The 16688-nt window shown below is 41.1% G+C and overlaps 1 protein-coding gene across 1 annotated transcript in view; it reads right to left on the reverse strand.

Annotated features, from left to right (window-relative positions):
- Positions 1 to 7774: 7774 nt before the first annotated feature.
- The window catches only part of LOC101862811 (demethylmenaquinone methyltransferase), a gene marked incomplete in the record, with an annotated part of 14061 nt that continues 5147 nt past the window's right edge, over positions 7775 to 16688 (reverse strand). The window contains 4 exon segments of the mRNA XM_005102196.3: positions 7775 to 8046; positions 11693 to 11785; positions 14555 to 14690; positions 16074 to 16199. Coding sequence (XP_005102253.2) covers positions 7865 to 8046; positions 11693 to 11785; positions 14555 to 14690; positions 16074 to 16199 — 537 coding nt within the window.

A 16688-nucleotide genomic window follows, 5' to 3' on the forward strand; every position in this document is an offset into this window, starting at 1 on the left:
TCTCTCTCACACACACACACACACACACACACACCCACACACACACAAACACACGCAGGCCCAATTTAGGAACTACGCAAAGGCCCTTGCACTCATGTGACCTTATGAAGCTGTGAGCGCCGTAAAAACTCTTTCCAGACTTAAAAAAAGGCTCATATCCGGATTACGGAGTGCTAGTTATTAGAACTGGCTTCAAGTGTTACCATAACGGAGGAGGAATAGGGAACAGCATGAAAGTAAGTTCTAGGAGGGTCAACAGGGAGTTCAAGATGGAAGCACCTCGATTCAGTGCTTGTCACGTTTGACTGCGATTTAACCATCCACGATTCAGCGCTGTCCGAAGACGATTTGTTAGGAATCGTAGTGAAATCAGGCACTCGTCAAAGTAATGAAATTGAAGAAACCAGCACTTGGAAGACAATTTTAAAAATTTGAACTCTTGATTTTTGGCCTAACACCTTTTATGCAAATTTAAGAAAACATTTCAGTGTGCACATTTCTGAAAAGCGTTGATTATGATTAAAGGCAGAAAAAAATGTAAGATTTAATTTCAAAGGACTCTCAAGCTATAGAAATTGGCAGATATAGTAAGAGTTTTAAGGCTCCGTTTTGGAGTTCTCGTGGCCAAGAGGTTAAGGTGTTCGCCTCTCAATCTCATTCAATAGGTACCGGTTTCGAATCCGGACAGAGAAGGACATTTTTCTTCTCTAAAATTGTTTCCTTTCACCTCCTGTTCCGTTCTCTATTGTCCATCAAAGGAAATTGTTAATCCCTCCCAGCCTGACTCGGCCCAGTGACAGTAATATGCAACATTTGACCCATGATAAGAGATATGTGCACAACCTGTACTTATTCGTTATGGAAACCTTACTTATCAAATTAGTGTTTTATGTGATGTGATGTGGACCAAAGGCCTTAAACACTGAATAAACTTACTAACTTACTTACTCCTGCTCTCTGTCGCCTGCTTTCAACTCCACTTTCCTCCCCCACCCCCTCACTTCCTTTGCCCCCTCTTCTATGCTCCTCATTCTTTCTGCAGCCTTACTACCGCTACTACGTGGCTCCTTTTTACTGCTGTCTTTCAGCCACATCCCTGATCTTGTGGTAGTAGAGATCTACAGCTTGCCTTCTCGGACAGGGGCGAAAAATATCTCGGTGCAAGTTGCACACGTTAAAGATCCATTGGTGGTCCAAAAATCGATAAGAGTAGGCTTCGGCCGCCACTCGGTCAAAATTCAAAATTCCTGCCAACTGAAACTGTTTCATGTGTCCCGCGCACTATTATGACTTTGCAGTTGCGAGCGCCGCAAAACACTTACCAAAACAAGAAAAAAACCGAACAAAAAAGGATCCGAGAATCCTATTCAGCGTTACTTTTGTTAACTCAGTCTTTCACAGACACTGTGAATGAGACCTCTTACGCGACGTCTTGATAAATCTCTATTATTAGTGTTGTTGTACCCGCCAGCCTGCCTTCTGGATCGCTTCCCAGCACTGGTCAGTGTCACAAAGTCACGCCCACTCCTTATGATAATATTAGGCCTTCAGTCGAGGCGTTCTGAATATGAAAGAGAATGATTAGACCGACCTTATCTGTTAGCCCCTTATCGAAAGAAAGTGTAGAGATGTTTATGGTATGAAGAAATTGGAACAGGAGGGAAAGAAACGCAAACAGTCAGGGTGACAGACGCGTCACAGTGACTCCTCAGACATACTTACTGCTGCTGCTGCTGCTGCTGCTGCTGCTGCTGCTGCTGCTGCTGCTGCTGCTGCTGCTCCTGCTCCTCCTCCTCCTACTACTACTAATGATAATCAGAATAATAAATAGTAAATAGCATTTTCTATGGCGCAAATTCCCGTTCAACAGCAAACTCAACCGTTTTACCTCAATATTAACAGTATTGCTTCACTTTTACTTTTTCTTTCCTCTGGTATCATAGGACGTCAAGAGGAGGTGCAGTTTCTGTCCTGTGCTAGATGTGTAGCGTCTGTGACTGTGATAGATGTGTTATGTTGTTCCAGGGCCTTTTTAACCCCATCCAGCCAGTTCTTTCTCGGTCTTCCTCTTGATGTGAAGCCGGATTCACGGGTGTGGTAAGCTCTAGCCGCTAGTTGTTTCTGGGGAATTCCGAACCATTTGAGTCTTTGACGCTCTATGAAATGTATTACTGGCAGGTGATATTCCGGTTTGTTGACGTATGGTCTCGTTCCTTATGCGGTCTTTACTGGTGACGTTGACGGTTTTGCGGAGACACCTCATTTCGCATCCATTGATGTTTCTTTCTAGTGCATTGTTTGGAGACCATGTTTGACACTGGTATGTTAAAGTTGGTATAAAGATGCTATTGATGAGCTGGGATTTCACTTCGGTTGGGATGTTCTTGCGACCGAGCAGGGGTGCTAGCTGGTAGGTCACTGCATTTGCCTTCATAGTTCTTGGGGGCTGTTCAAATATAATCTTACACTTTTTGGGGGACTTTTTGCCCCCCCCCCTTCTTACACTTTTCTTACATTTGCCCCCCCCCCCCTAATATTGTTCGCTTATAATGCTAATAATATAGTATTTATATCGTACAAATCCGTGTTACAATCATTGTTCCATGCGCTTTACATAATATTCATGAAGAACATGCATATGTTCCGCGCAATTTACAGATCGGCGCAAGATTGCGCGTTTTAGCGATCGTATAATTCTCTTCCATTTTTATTCTTTTACTCACATCAATTCACGTATATTTTCAAAAGTGCAAAAATATGAAAATTATAATTAAATATGAAACGGAAGGCCTCACAAGACTGATGCAATTTTATAATCGTTAAAATGCGCAACGCAATCTTAAAATTGCCCCACAATCTTAAGATTGCCACTCAAATATACGATCGTTAAAACGCACAGTGCAGTCTTAAGATCGGTAAATGGCGCGGAACACACACAGATGTCATACGTATGCACATAATAATATGCAGTTCTACATTTACTAAAAAATAACAGTGTAGATCATTAAAGCAAAATATTGCAAACACTCTTTCTTACTCATAAGAACAATATTGAGACTCATGTCAATTTCAAAAGCGCTTTAATTACAAATAAAACAAATTACAGTGGAATTCAGGACCCCCAAAAAAGCGTTGACTTTGTGCAAGGTTGACTTTATCCATCGTACTACTCGCCATTGAAAATTGAAGATGACAGCCACAAAATTACAAAGTACCTGGTAACGAGATGTAAGCTCAATTTCAGTGAGTATAATTCTGAAGTTGTCACCAAAACCAGAGATAATGAGCGAACAAAGTAATGGGAGATGTGTCCTAAGTATCTCTTCTTAAATGAATTCATCTTGCGATTTAGCCCCAAACTGTTGACTTTACGCAAGGTTAACACTCAAGCGGTTGACTGTACACGTATCAGAAACACAATTACTTAAACAAAGAAGGTAAGAAACGGGACCACATTGAGGTGTTGACTGTAAGCAAGAGTTGACCTTTTCAGGATTCCACTGTATCTGTTATTCTGCTTGAAACAAAAAGTGAAATTAATTATCGTCAACGAAGCAGTGTAAATCATTATGTCAAAAACACTTTTTAAAACAGGCGCATCTGCTGAGCTGTCTTCAAAATATGGGTCTTGTTCCAACTTCCTGCTCTGTCTCCTCTTCCTCCGCTTCTTCCTCCACCTCCATTTCTTCCGGTATAAAACCCTGTGCCTCTTCAATGCTGTAATACTTGTAAAATATGTTCCACATCCCTTGTGGCCTCTGCACACCATGCAGCCTTTCTTGACCGAGGCCACCCTTTTTTCTCTTATTTTTTTCACCTCACAAAAGTGTAATATTACATAGGTGCAAGACCTCCCCCCCCCCCTTTCTTACACTTTTCTTTCAGGAGCCAAAGACCCCCCCCCCCCCCCGCCCCCCCCCTTCCAGGTGTAAGATTTTATTTGAACAGCCCCTTGTTTCTATTTCTTTGTCCATGCGCCAATCTTGTGTGAAAATGCTTCCCAAATATTTAAATTCCTCTTTCTGTTTGAGTTGTGTTCCCTCAATAAGGATGTTGAGTTTCCCTGGGTTTTTGCTGACCTTCATAACTTCTGTTTTTGAAATGGATATTTTCTTGTTTAGATGTTTACATTCCTCATTTAGTTTTGTGGTGTGTTTTTGTAATTCCTCTTCATCTGTATTTTATATACTCTGGTCATCAGCTAATAGAAGCTCGAGCTCGTTATGTTTATTGATGTTGTCACTTGCTACTTTCGTGAACTTATCCATGTGAGTGATGAAGAGAAGCGGAGAGAGATCACACCCTGATGGGAAACCAGTCCGATAGTCCTACTGTTGATCTTACGGCACACAGGCTGTTTAAAAAAACAAAACAATATTAGTCTTGTGAAAAGATACTATAGTTCGGTCAGAAATTCGTGGCGCAACTTTTTGTCAACATCTCATCAATTATCGAACACAGACTTGTCCCTACATAAGAATATTTCTTAAACACCTGTGCTCTGTATTCTGGGAAATCCCTTACTAAACATAATGAAAAAAATCTCAGTCCAAGGTTTTTACAGATTTTAAAATGTGTACTTCCTATGAGCTGAGATATTAGCACTTTTAAAACAAACCCGCCCTGTTTCTTCCAATAGCAACAATGTGCTTATGGAACTCATTTTTGAAACAAAGTTTAGGGCAATTAACGGTGCGGACCATATCTTAAAGTTTTTAAAACTCCGTTTTTGCAACCATGGATCCTTTCGTAAACAATGACAACATAAGATGAAAATCCAAATCCACTTCATCATTGTTCAAACTAAAAAGCACGGGCACAAGTGCATTGCTACTAAAAGGAGTGGGTTACACTGTTCTTCACTTCTTTTATTCGTAAGTTATATCATATTAATAGATATCTATATTGAGAGTTGTTTGTGATAATCTTTGAAGATTGTTTGGAGAATAGCACATTTTTATCGGTATCTAATAAAGTCAAGTTGACGGCATCAAACCAAGGCACCTTCCTGTTACAATATCCGACTATGATTTCTCCTCACTATCGTGCTGCTTCGCTTTGACTTGAGAATAGTTATAGTTATGTAGTAGGAGCAGAAATCCAGGCGTTGTTTTATTTGTAGTTGTTGCTTTGTTTGTTTGTTTGTTTTTTCTTTGGGGGGGGGGGGGGGGGGGTGAGTAAGTGTTTTACGGCGCATAATGTCATATGAGCGCGCGGGACACATTAAACATTTTCAGTTGGAAGAAAATTTTAAATTTTGCCCGGGTAGCTCACGAAGACTACTCATCGATTTTGGACAACAAAAGGATCTTTAACGGGCGCAACTTTTACGCTGGACCTCCGAGATTTTTTACCCTTATCTGAGAAGGCTAGGTGTGCATCTTACCTACTATAAGATCCACACCTAAGACAGCAGTAAGAAGGAGCCAAGGAGTAGCAGTAGAAAGGAGAAATTCAGTACAATTCCACTTGTCATTTATCAGGAGATCGTAATTGTGCGTAATCTAAAGTTTCACAACAAAATAGGGTCATCAGTGACCTGTGACGTCAGCCTATGGAAAATGAGTTTGAGAAGCGGGAAGTGCTGTAAACACTCATTTTCAGCGCGACGGAAATTTGTAGTATTTTATATGTTTATGAAGAAAAGTTTAAAAAAAAAATCTAACTTCAATTATTGTGGAAAAATGTGATTTAAGTTGAGACAAATTGATACAAATTGCTGTGCAAAGTATAATGGATGACATTGATTGACCCGTTTAAGAGCAGAGATTTTTTAGGATAAGTTGCGCCACGAATTTTTAACCGCATTATAATGCAGTAGGCATGAGGCATTAACGTGGTTCGTGGTGACATCTCTCCCCCCCCCCCCACTCACACACACATTTTATACAGAGTTGACCGTATCAGAGATTAGCGTGACAACAACAACAACAACAACGTCCACGACATTTATTATGTCGATGTAACCTACCGCCGACCTGGACGGGAGGGCATGGGGTGAGGTGAGGTTGAGCGGGGTTGGAGGGGGGGAGGGGCGGGGAGGCGGATCAAAATGCAAGTCAGTTGTAGACCAGTAATTGTAATAATAAATAGCATTTGTATAGCGCATATCTCCGCTCAACAGCAGGCTCTATGCGCTTTACACTATATTATTACCCCAGCAGACCATAGAACACTCCGAAACATTCTCAGCTTCCCGGGAAACATACAGTACAAGCAGCTGATTAAGCGCTCAAAGACTAACAAACTGACAAGATCTTTCGCTGTCTATAGCCGGGTACCCATTCCCACAAAGGTGAAGTGAGGAAAATTCGTGTAAAGTGCCTTTCCCAAGGATACAACGTCGGGTCCCGGACGGGATCCGAACCCACGACCTTACAGATAACGGTAGCGAGTCCGAGAGCCTAACCACTATGCCACCGACGCCACTATTGGAAAATGCATGCAGGATATTACATACACGTAGTTGAAAAATAACAACAGCTGTGAGTCCGTGACTGGTTATATATTATTGTTCGCATCGATTTTCAGCAACTATCATTAACAGGAACAATGCCTGACTAGAAAAACTTTGTCTCGCTGACGAGTGGCAATTAAAGTTTACAGGTCTATCCTGTTTTAGTACCGTAAAAGTTTTACGGCACTTGCAACATATTTAGGCAATATTATAGCCTATCACAATATACTGTACGCATAAACTCAACCCAACCGTAACTGTTAGACGTTAGAAATCGTTTCGTAAACAATGACAACATAAGATGAAAATCCAAATCCACCCCCCCACCCCCCACCCCTGCTCCCACCCTCAACAAAACCACGACGGGTGTGTCAATGCTTCTTCTCCCAAGGTGTCCTCTGCATTGTCGCGGTATTCCTAATTATGAAATGAGTTTTAAAAACTAAAATTACAGTACACACTGGAAGCAGGCTAATGCAAATACAAACAAACCAAAAATAACCCGCATACAATAAATGTTTATTGACATTGAAAAAAACCCAGGCGTCTACAAACACAACAGATACACGCACGTACCTATTTTACATTCCGTTATTCTGGATATCTGATAAAGCGAATGTATGACACTCTCATCGATTTATTACTGCTGCAGACACACACACACACACGCACACACACACACACACACACACACACACACACACACACACAAACACAAACACAAACACAAATACACACAATATCTTGATATAAGCACAAACACACAAAGAAATACGCACATAGACACACACACACACACACACACACACACACACACACACACACACACACACACGCGCGCGCGCGCGCGCGCGCACACATACACACAAACAAACGCATCTATCACTTCTTTTAAGTGCTCTTTACCTTCAAAGTTCTGAAAGTTTTTCACTCTCATCGACCCAATATAGGTAATCTAGGAAGCTGGCTGCTTCGATCCAGCCTGTAAACGTCAACCAGGAAGGACTGCGTGGGGTGTAGCATCATCAAAGCAGCAGGTAGACGGAGATACTCGATGAAAATCTTCCCGACTCGGGAATTAAACTCATCGTACTTCAACAGTGAAGAGCGTAACAGCTACACCACACACGCCAGTTCTCTCACTTCTTGTTTTCTGTTGTTGTTATTTCTCACACCTCCATCGACACAGCCTTTTACTTCTGTTTCCGTAGAGGTTTTACGGACGCTCGCAACAACATAAGGTCATATTAAATTATGACGAGCGCCAGAAGATTAGAGGTGTTACAAGAGAGTAACAAACATAAAAAAGAAGGAGGGGAGATAAGGACGATAGATGTTTGATAGGAAAGAAGAAGCAAACCACAACGAAGCAACCGCTAACCACCCACCGCCGTTTACTTCGCCTCCTCACATAATTCTATGCACCAACATAAGTCCCTCAACGTTGTCGATGTTCTTCGGGAAGACATGACGTGCGTGCTCCTTCCATAAGCCTTCTTGCTCCAGTTGTCTCATGTAGGGCTCTAAACCATCTCCATAGTACGGAACCCTAAGAGCCTCTTCACGAAACACATTTACGATGTAACCTCCTGAAAAAGAAAGAAACAAACAAAACAAAAATCGTAACAAAAACTATGTTTATACTTATCTGGGTTTTTCAAAATCTAAAAAGTTTAACTCTTTACTCGACAAAAAAGGCATTTCGAATAGATGGAATGCTTCGGTCCACTGTGACTGTGGCTGTTGAAATTTTAGATACAAAAAGACAGTTTGGACATCTGAACACTGTCAGGATACTTGGCTGCAAGGAACTCTTTTTTTTCCAGGAAAGTTAAGAAAAACTTATTTGCGCTTCCTCGGATTCGAACATACGACTTCCACGTCCCATTCTTCCGTAGAGAAATTTAAAGTTATTCAGGTCTCTACCAATAAAGTTCTTGGTGCTTTTCAGATCAATTTGTATATGCTGATGTGCTGTTTTTCTAAATTGCTACTATAGCAAGTTATATAAAAAAATCAAACTTTTTACTGTACAGGCAAAGCATATTTGGAGGATGGATGTTCAGATGGAAGGACCCAAGTTTCCCCTAAAACGTTCAGGCTCTGATATTATGGATAATGAGATTTCACCAGGTCAATTATTTGTATCGATTGTGAGACCAAGATATTTGTACGAACCCGTAATTTCAATTATTTCTTGTTCAAAGAAAAAGCCAAAAGAGAAAGCAGAACCGATGTACACACACCTCCACACTCATCAGTTTTCACAACGAGAGGGACAACTAGAGAAGTAAAATATCTTACTTCAATCGGCTCTCACTCTCAAGATCCTGCAAACCAGACCGTTGCAGGTATGCAGTAGCGTGTGTGCCCATACCATGAAAAAACAGTTTCAAATTGTATGAGTTTTTTTTTACTTCCCCATCGACATAATCAAGATAATTTAGGAGGCAGGCTTTCGACCTTGCTGAGAGGGTTACAACATCCCAGCAGAAAGACCGAGATATTTGATAAAATGTTTTCTTCCCACTCGAATCGATCAGCCAAGCGCCTAACCGCTACTCCCCAGAGGCTGGTCTGCCTCCAGGGGCAAGTGGCTATTCTCCGGCGTCGCGCCGGTCAGTAGATCGATTGCTATTTTCCAGCGTCACGTATAGTTGCACATGTCGCTTTTTCACTGCTTTCCATTTCCCCAGTCCGCATGTTATGGCCATTATTGTTGCAACTGAGTTCAGTGCCAGATGCCCCTTCTTGTACATCTGGTTGTGACTGAGGGTTGTTGGCGCTTCTGGTGCTGTCACCTCTGAAAAAGAAATTCCACCTCCTTCAGTCACTGGAGCTTTTATTGAGTAGTGGATGCGTGTCCACTTTTGATGAATCGCATTCCGAAAAAATGGCGACCCTGATGAGTGTTTGTGACAGGCCATATCGTGCCGACAGGGGAGATGGAAAGCTGTGAAGAAGCGACATGTGCTACTATATGTGACGCCGGAGAATAGCCATCGATCTATTGACGGGCGAGGCTCGGAGAATAGCCACTTGTGCCGGAAAAAAGTTTCCGACGAATTTGTCCAAAGAGCAGGCTTCTCTGTCTTCCCTCACGCATGGCCGCTTCCCAAAGGGGACAAAAGTGCACAGGAGATGATGACGTACATTTATTTTTTTCCTGACGGGACAATGACCTGAATACTATTAGGCTTTTTAAAGTTGAGAAACAGAATAAACGATCCTTACATATCGATGCATACGTAACTAGCTACAAAGGCCTGCGCTGATGACGTTTGACTGGAGTTTGGAGAAGAACATAATGATTGTTCTCAGGCAGAATTCATTATGCCAACCACAAGCAATTTTGGAGCTTTTTATGGTGACGAGTTAGTTTTAGAGTTATACCTTCTGTGATATTCAGATAAAAGTAACACAATTTAGGTAGCTCAACTAGAGTTGAAAATCCGTTAATCGCATACTAAAAGTAACGAGTTGAAAAGGAAAAAAGTAATGGAAGGTAGAACTAATTAAAGCAAGGTGATGAGCTCAACTTTGACAAAACATTATTACCGCACAAGCAATGTTATCACACCATCAAATATGTTTTGTATATCCTGCTGGCGTGCATCAGCCACCAAGTTTATAGTCGGGGACATAAGGTTTGGCGTCTGTGTTTTTTTACACCCACATCGACACAATTTACACAGTTTAGGAGTCTGTTCACTCATACTATCTCCTTACATCAACATGTTATCAACACAGGACGTCAATAAAATAGTTATGGCCAAAGCATTAGAGCGTATCGCCCGCTTGAACGATGAAAGAACATTGTCACAAACAGAGACATGTGTCGCGTACGTTAGTTGGAAAGCAAAGATAAACAGAGGGAGGTAATACAAGTTTTTTTGTTTTGTTTTGTTGTTTTTCTTTTGTTTTCGAAAGAGTTTTAAGGCACAATTAGGTCATATAAGTGTCGATGATTAGAGATGATACAACTAGAGAGTAACATGAAGGAAAAGAAGGAGGGGCGATGAGGACGAAATGCATTTTTAAAAATATGAAAGAAAAAGAGAACCCGCCAACCACCCACTGGGTTGGGGAAAATGTTAAACATTTTGATATACGTTTAAGAATTAACATTCCTAACCACACAATCAAAGGGCCTAACTTATCGCTATCGTGACCTCTTCCGGACGTGTCACTCATGATGTTAGGACACTCAACGATAACCTCACTGTAGGGCTGGGAAATGAGTCGCTTTAGCAAAATCCAGATAATATGTTAGTGCCCCTCTTCGGCAAACAATATGATATGAATCGCTTCGGCAAATGGGTTGGAATCACTTCAACAAACGGGTTAGCACTACTTCAACAAACGGGTGCACCCACTTCGGCAAGCGGGTCAGGAAAGAGAGTTAAGAGTCTGAATTCGGATAATGTTTCATTGAGAATTATCCGGTTATCCTAATAGATTATCCGGATTTTGCCCACTTCTACCTCACTGTCGACATTCATATTGACCCTGTACAACGAGATGTCTAACAGCCCGCCCCTTTAGTCTTTTTCCGTCTGACAAGATAATATTTGCAATACTGAATCTAAGAGTTATAAATAAATGACCCTTAAGATAAAAAAGTTGAAAGGGCCTTGTGGTTGAGAAAGAAACTAACTTGGGCGTTTACTTTACACTCAGGGACACGAGCACTACATTACTTTTTCCGTTCTCTCTATTTTCATAGGCCAACGACCTCAACTCTTTCAATGCTATGCATAGATATATCATCCTCTTGTTTTACGCCACATTATGAATATATACGGATAGATTGTGTCATAAAGTGTTAAAAAGTGAACTACTTGTTCTTTTAATAAGATCCCGACTATACTGGGCAGTAATAGTAGAGCCACGAGTAAGACGCTACGAGTCGTCTTTAAATTATTCAATGTATACACATTTTGACGACTGGTCTGAGAACATGTGCATTTATAAATGTAGGTCAGAGTTGGGATTATCGTCTAACTCTCGCTCGCTTTACCTCTTCCATTATTTCATTCTACCTTCCAATACTTCGTTCTACCTTCCAATACTAGATTAAACAGAACCTAACAGGGGTACATGTATTTACGCTTAGAGTAGCTAAAATTTTTGTTATATTTTCTATCCTTTACCACTGAGCTTACAGCACCATTTCCAAAATTACGGGCCCAGAAGGGTATTCATTTAAAAGACATTCTAAGATATGTGACTTGCCTGGCTTAACAATACGTATGATGTCCCTCAGTCCGATTTTGGGGATGTGGCTTTCCCCCATTGCGCCGCAGAGGACGGCCACGTCATAGGTGTCTGCAAGAAAAATACAAGGGCACCAATCTAGTCAAATATACAGTGCACATTGCCAATCGAATTCAATCGAATTCATTCGAATTCAGTCGACTTCAGTCGGTGCCAGCCAAATTTTTCTCCATAGATAGGTAAAAACTACCATCATGGCACAATTTAATCGAATTTGACCGAATTTGCGCATGACCTTAAAAAAACAACTCATTTGTTTTTCAAGGTCACACATGGAAAGATCAGGTGTGTACAGAGTGTGCACGGAATGTGGTAATAGACAAAGTAGATTCGGAGAAGCTGATTATGACAGACCTAGACAGCTATCGACATTTCCCAAGTCTGTATGATTTTTAAAAAAAACTCTCAACACAGCAACCGCAATAGGCGGCAGACGGCCCTTGAAGGAAATGGCTGTGTTGTGAGAGGTAGTTTTCGTGTTCATTAACACTGTTCGACGGTTAAAGTTTGCTAGTCTTGTCAAACTATTCGCAGAGAGCTTAGAAGCCGACATTAATCGACTCGATTCGACTAGACTCAACTCGACTCGAGCCGATGCGACCCGATCATATCCGATCCGCTATGGTGTAATACGGGGTGCATATAGGGGGAACCGGGTCGGGTGTGGGCGGTTCGCTAGCCAGATTGAGGGCGCAAAGCGGCTGTCGTAGCACAAGCGAAGCGGATCGCGCGCGACTGGTCGCCTCAAAAACAAACGCGCTTGTTTTCAGGCGACGAGGCAAGCGATCATCCCGACCCGACAAGACCCGACCCGACCCGACCCGATCCCCCAATGGGCACTCCGTATTATTCCAGGTGTAATACACTGCATCCATTGGCAAATTCAGTTTTGTTTGGTCGTCGGAGCTAGCAAAATTTTCCTCCATGGAGGGAGAAAAGCTACCATCATAGCACAGATCGAACGAAACCGTTGACGGCCTCAAGAACAAATTAATATGTTTGTTTTCAAGGCCGCGAGTCGGGAGATCGGTTTGAGGCAGGGGTTTATTTATAGTGTGCACAGAAGCCGAGAGAAACGTAACCAAACCGAACAGAACCGAACCGATCCTCCAATGGGCACCGTCTATAAAGTGCAGTCGAAGTTTGAAATACGCTATGATGAGCATGTTCTATGTTGTTTAATAGAGACCCTGATAAAACTTCAGATTAATAGAATGGAATGCTATTTTAAAGTCCAACTTGTCTACCTGCATGTAATAATGATAATAATGAAAAGCATTTAACGATGCACATTTCCATTTTTTTTAAAAGAACCCCCCCCCCCCCCCCCCCCCCCCCCACGAAAAAAGCAACCCCAAAACAAATATGCTCAATGTGCATTACATTCACACATACATCCCATTTTGAAAGAACTGGACAGGTGCGCTCTTAGAACGTAACATTATGTGTGTATGTGTATAAAAAAATTCGATGCTAAAATTAGTCACGCAGTGAGCCTAGCAATAAGTGAATCATAAATGTAGAATACAATTTTATTATAAACCCTCATTAACGGCTACAATAAAACTGAAACTCGAATGGCTACAGACATAATAAAATGTTTGTTTGCTATAGACAGAATGGCATTATCGTTCTCTGTCTCTCTCTTTCTTTCTCTCTCTCTCTCTCTCTCTCTCTCTCTCTCTCTCTCTCTCCATCCTTCCTTCAACCCTCTCTCTCTCTGTCATTCTCGCTCGCTGGTTTTTTTTTTTCAGTCTCACTGTCAGGAATGCACATGCATGTACCAGAAAAAGCAATAGTTCATCGTTATGACAAGTATGCATTTGTGAATAAGTAATGCTTCAGCTGTTTTGGGAAATTTTGAATAATAGTGGCACTCTTACTTCATGTGAGAGTTCGTTCCATGACATGTTGACCAAAATAGGAAGAGGAATGCTCGTCGTATGTCCTGTAACTATATTACAGGGTTTAGAATAAGTTTGTCAGTGGCTCTGGGTGGGTGATGTAACTCTCAGAATTGTTTTAGATAGGTGCAGTATCATTTAGATATTTAAAACAGTGAACGGCAGTTTTCTCTGTTTGATCCTTCGTTTTACAGGCAGCCAATGATGTAGTTCTTTCAGAATAATTGTTAAGTGCTCTAATTTTTAAAATGTCATTATCAGTTTTGCTGCTTGATTTTGAAAGACTAGTAATTCTAGATGTTTCTTGAGCGTCAAACCGAATAAAAAATAGAATAACATTAAGCCGATTTTGATAAAAATCAGTGTGGTTACTACTTACGTATTGGCTGCAGCTATACACACTTCTAGTCGCGAGGAAGCCCAAACAGGACGTCACAATAAAAAGCATTTTAAAAAGTCCAAAAAAGGATATCTAAAATAAAATAGCAAAGAAACTGCCAATCTAAGACTCATTTCAATTCAGACGTGTGCAGTATCGATTATAATTGCCGTAAAAGTACCACAAAGTGGATGTGGTTATTGTCCTTTCATATAAGTTTTACGGCAAAGTGGATATGCCTTTTTGTTTTGCCTGAGTATTTTACCGAAAAGTGCATACACCCAAATTTAGGATTAAGGCCCTGCTCTTTTCTCAACAACAAGACGTTGCAGAATGTATGTCGACAAGCGCAACGCCGGGGTAATTGCAGTTAAACGTAATTGAATCAGAAGTCAAGACCCGTCGAAGTGTGGGAGATATAATAATAACATAACGTCTTTGTCACCCATCATCAGTTAACAAGTTCGGTAAGTACAGTATGTGTAGCATTTCGACGCTTTTTTCTGGAGACGAAGTAACTTGGAAGCTGTAGCTTACCGTTATTGATTGGAAGAGGTTGCTGGCCGACAAACTGACAGATCCTGTTTTTGTAGCATCCCTTTTTCTCCGCCACCTTGAGCAAGCCTTGGGACGCGTCAACAGCGTCCAGGTTCTTGTAGCCCGCTTCGAAAAGCTGGGGAAAGTTACGGTAAAAAAATGGACTCGACTGAAGTGAAATTTTTAAAACTTTTTTTCAAATGTAAATGTTTTCCTGATCGACACACTTTAGATCATTTAGCAGGTAGGCCTCTGGCCCTGCATGTCAGGACCAACCCGGGCTGAGACGGAGATGGATACATCCCAGTAGAAAGAACGAGATGCTCGATAAACATTTTCTACCCCCTCGGGAATCGAACAAGGGTCTCCTGCGTGCAACAGCGTAGCGCCTGACCGCTACATCACAGACGCCAAGCCCTCGGTTGATATACGATCAAGTGTCAGCTAGAACAAAGATCTGTTCAAATGAGTGAGGTAAAGGCCTTTTTCTATGATTGATAACAATTTTGAGTTTGACGCCCTTTTAACACCTTAAAGTTGTATGAGAGGTAGATGTTTACAATAATATTTCTACTAATAATATAGCGTGTTCACTTTCGTCTGTCGGCGTAAAAAAAATAAAAATTCCAGTTCATTTATTAATTTACAAATGCCCAAGAAACTGTTTTGCATGACACTTCTGCAGGCCAGTGATCAATCAAAAATATATTTTTTTAAAATGTTGATCCAGTTATATAAAGGTTTCTTTACTTGGTCCCCATATTAAATTGTCCTTTGGAAGCATACAGGGAATATCACAATACATGATTTACAGTAACCTAGCCTTCAAATAATTCATTTTCAGACGTCAGCATAAACCCTGCCCCCACATTTCAATGTAAGCTTGGAGAATGCTTCCCAAGAACGTCAAGACATCTTCACTTGCGTCTCGAAAAGTACTCGCCCCGTCTGTTGGACCGTGTTTCATAAACGTGTGCAGTCTTAAAGTTTTGTGTTGATGAAAATACGTTAACTTTTGGATGTTTCAAGCGTATGCTGTAAATCCTCAATTGATTTTTTGACCAGCTTTAGGCTAACATTAAAAAAAAACGTGTCGGAACATTGACTTGCGGTGACCTTCATTTATGGGCTTTTATATTCTCTTAGGCATTCAACTTTAGACGCACATGCAAAGACCTGAGAAGATTGACAGAGTGACTTGTTTTGGTCTTGTTTTAACAGCGGACTGACACACGTGAACAAACTGTAGAAGAGACAGTTATGTCATTTTGAAATTGACGCGTTTGTCGTAACGGGAATGTCAACTTATTGCTTTAAGGAGGGTAGGCATAAAAACGATAAGGTTCATCCATATAAACCCATAATATACTATCTTACTTTAGCCAACAAAAGATTTCACGGAAAAATTAGAGCAGGTTGTGGTATGTGAATCTGGAAGAGAATAATTTGTGAAGGAAAAGAAAACTATTTGCGATAGGGCTAAAGACAAATAGAAGCAAAAATCGACAAAATTACTTACCTCCATTCCGGCAAGTCCTGATCCAGCGCCAACATCGATAATTTTGGCGCCAAAATTGTCTCCTAACAGTTCCTCCACCTTCCGTACCATCCTCTGGGGCCCATTCAGGCCCAACACGTGCATGTACTGAACGGGCGAGAAGGAGAATGAACGAAACATAATGAGACAACAATAAATATGAAATACATGTTCATGAACTTTGAAAACGACGAACAAAGACAAAACAAAACAAAATACCAGAAGTACTTTTGTTTGCTTCTTTGTTTGTTTATTTGTTTGAGTAGGTGTTTTACGGCATGATCGACTCAGTTTTTGGTCATTACCTAAAGTGGAAATAGTGGAAAAACAAAAAAATAAAAAGCTGTTGAGAAGCTATATACCCAATACATAATACTATAGCTTCTGTTAGTCCGCTTATTTCAAAAGAACCACAAAGCGGGAATCTGTTCTCCTGGAGCGTACCAACTGGAAAAAAATACGAACATGGTAAGCATTAAAATGCCCCCTCCCCCACCCTTCTCTGTCGCTCACCATCTCTCTCTGTCTCTGTCTCTGTCTCTGTCTCTCTCTGTCTCTGTCTCTGTCTCTCTCTCTCTCTCTCTCTCTCTCTCTCTC

The sequence above is a fragment of the Aplysia californica genome, unplaced genomic scaffold, assembly GCF_000002075.1.
Source record: "Aplysia californica isolate F4 #8 unplaced genomic scaffold, AplCal3.0 scaffold00316, whole genome shotgun sequence".
Taxonomy (NCBI): Eukaryota; Metazoa; Mollusca; class Gastropoda; order Aplysiida; family Aplysiidae; genus Aplysia; species Aplysia californica.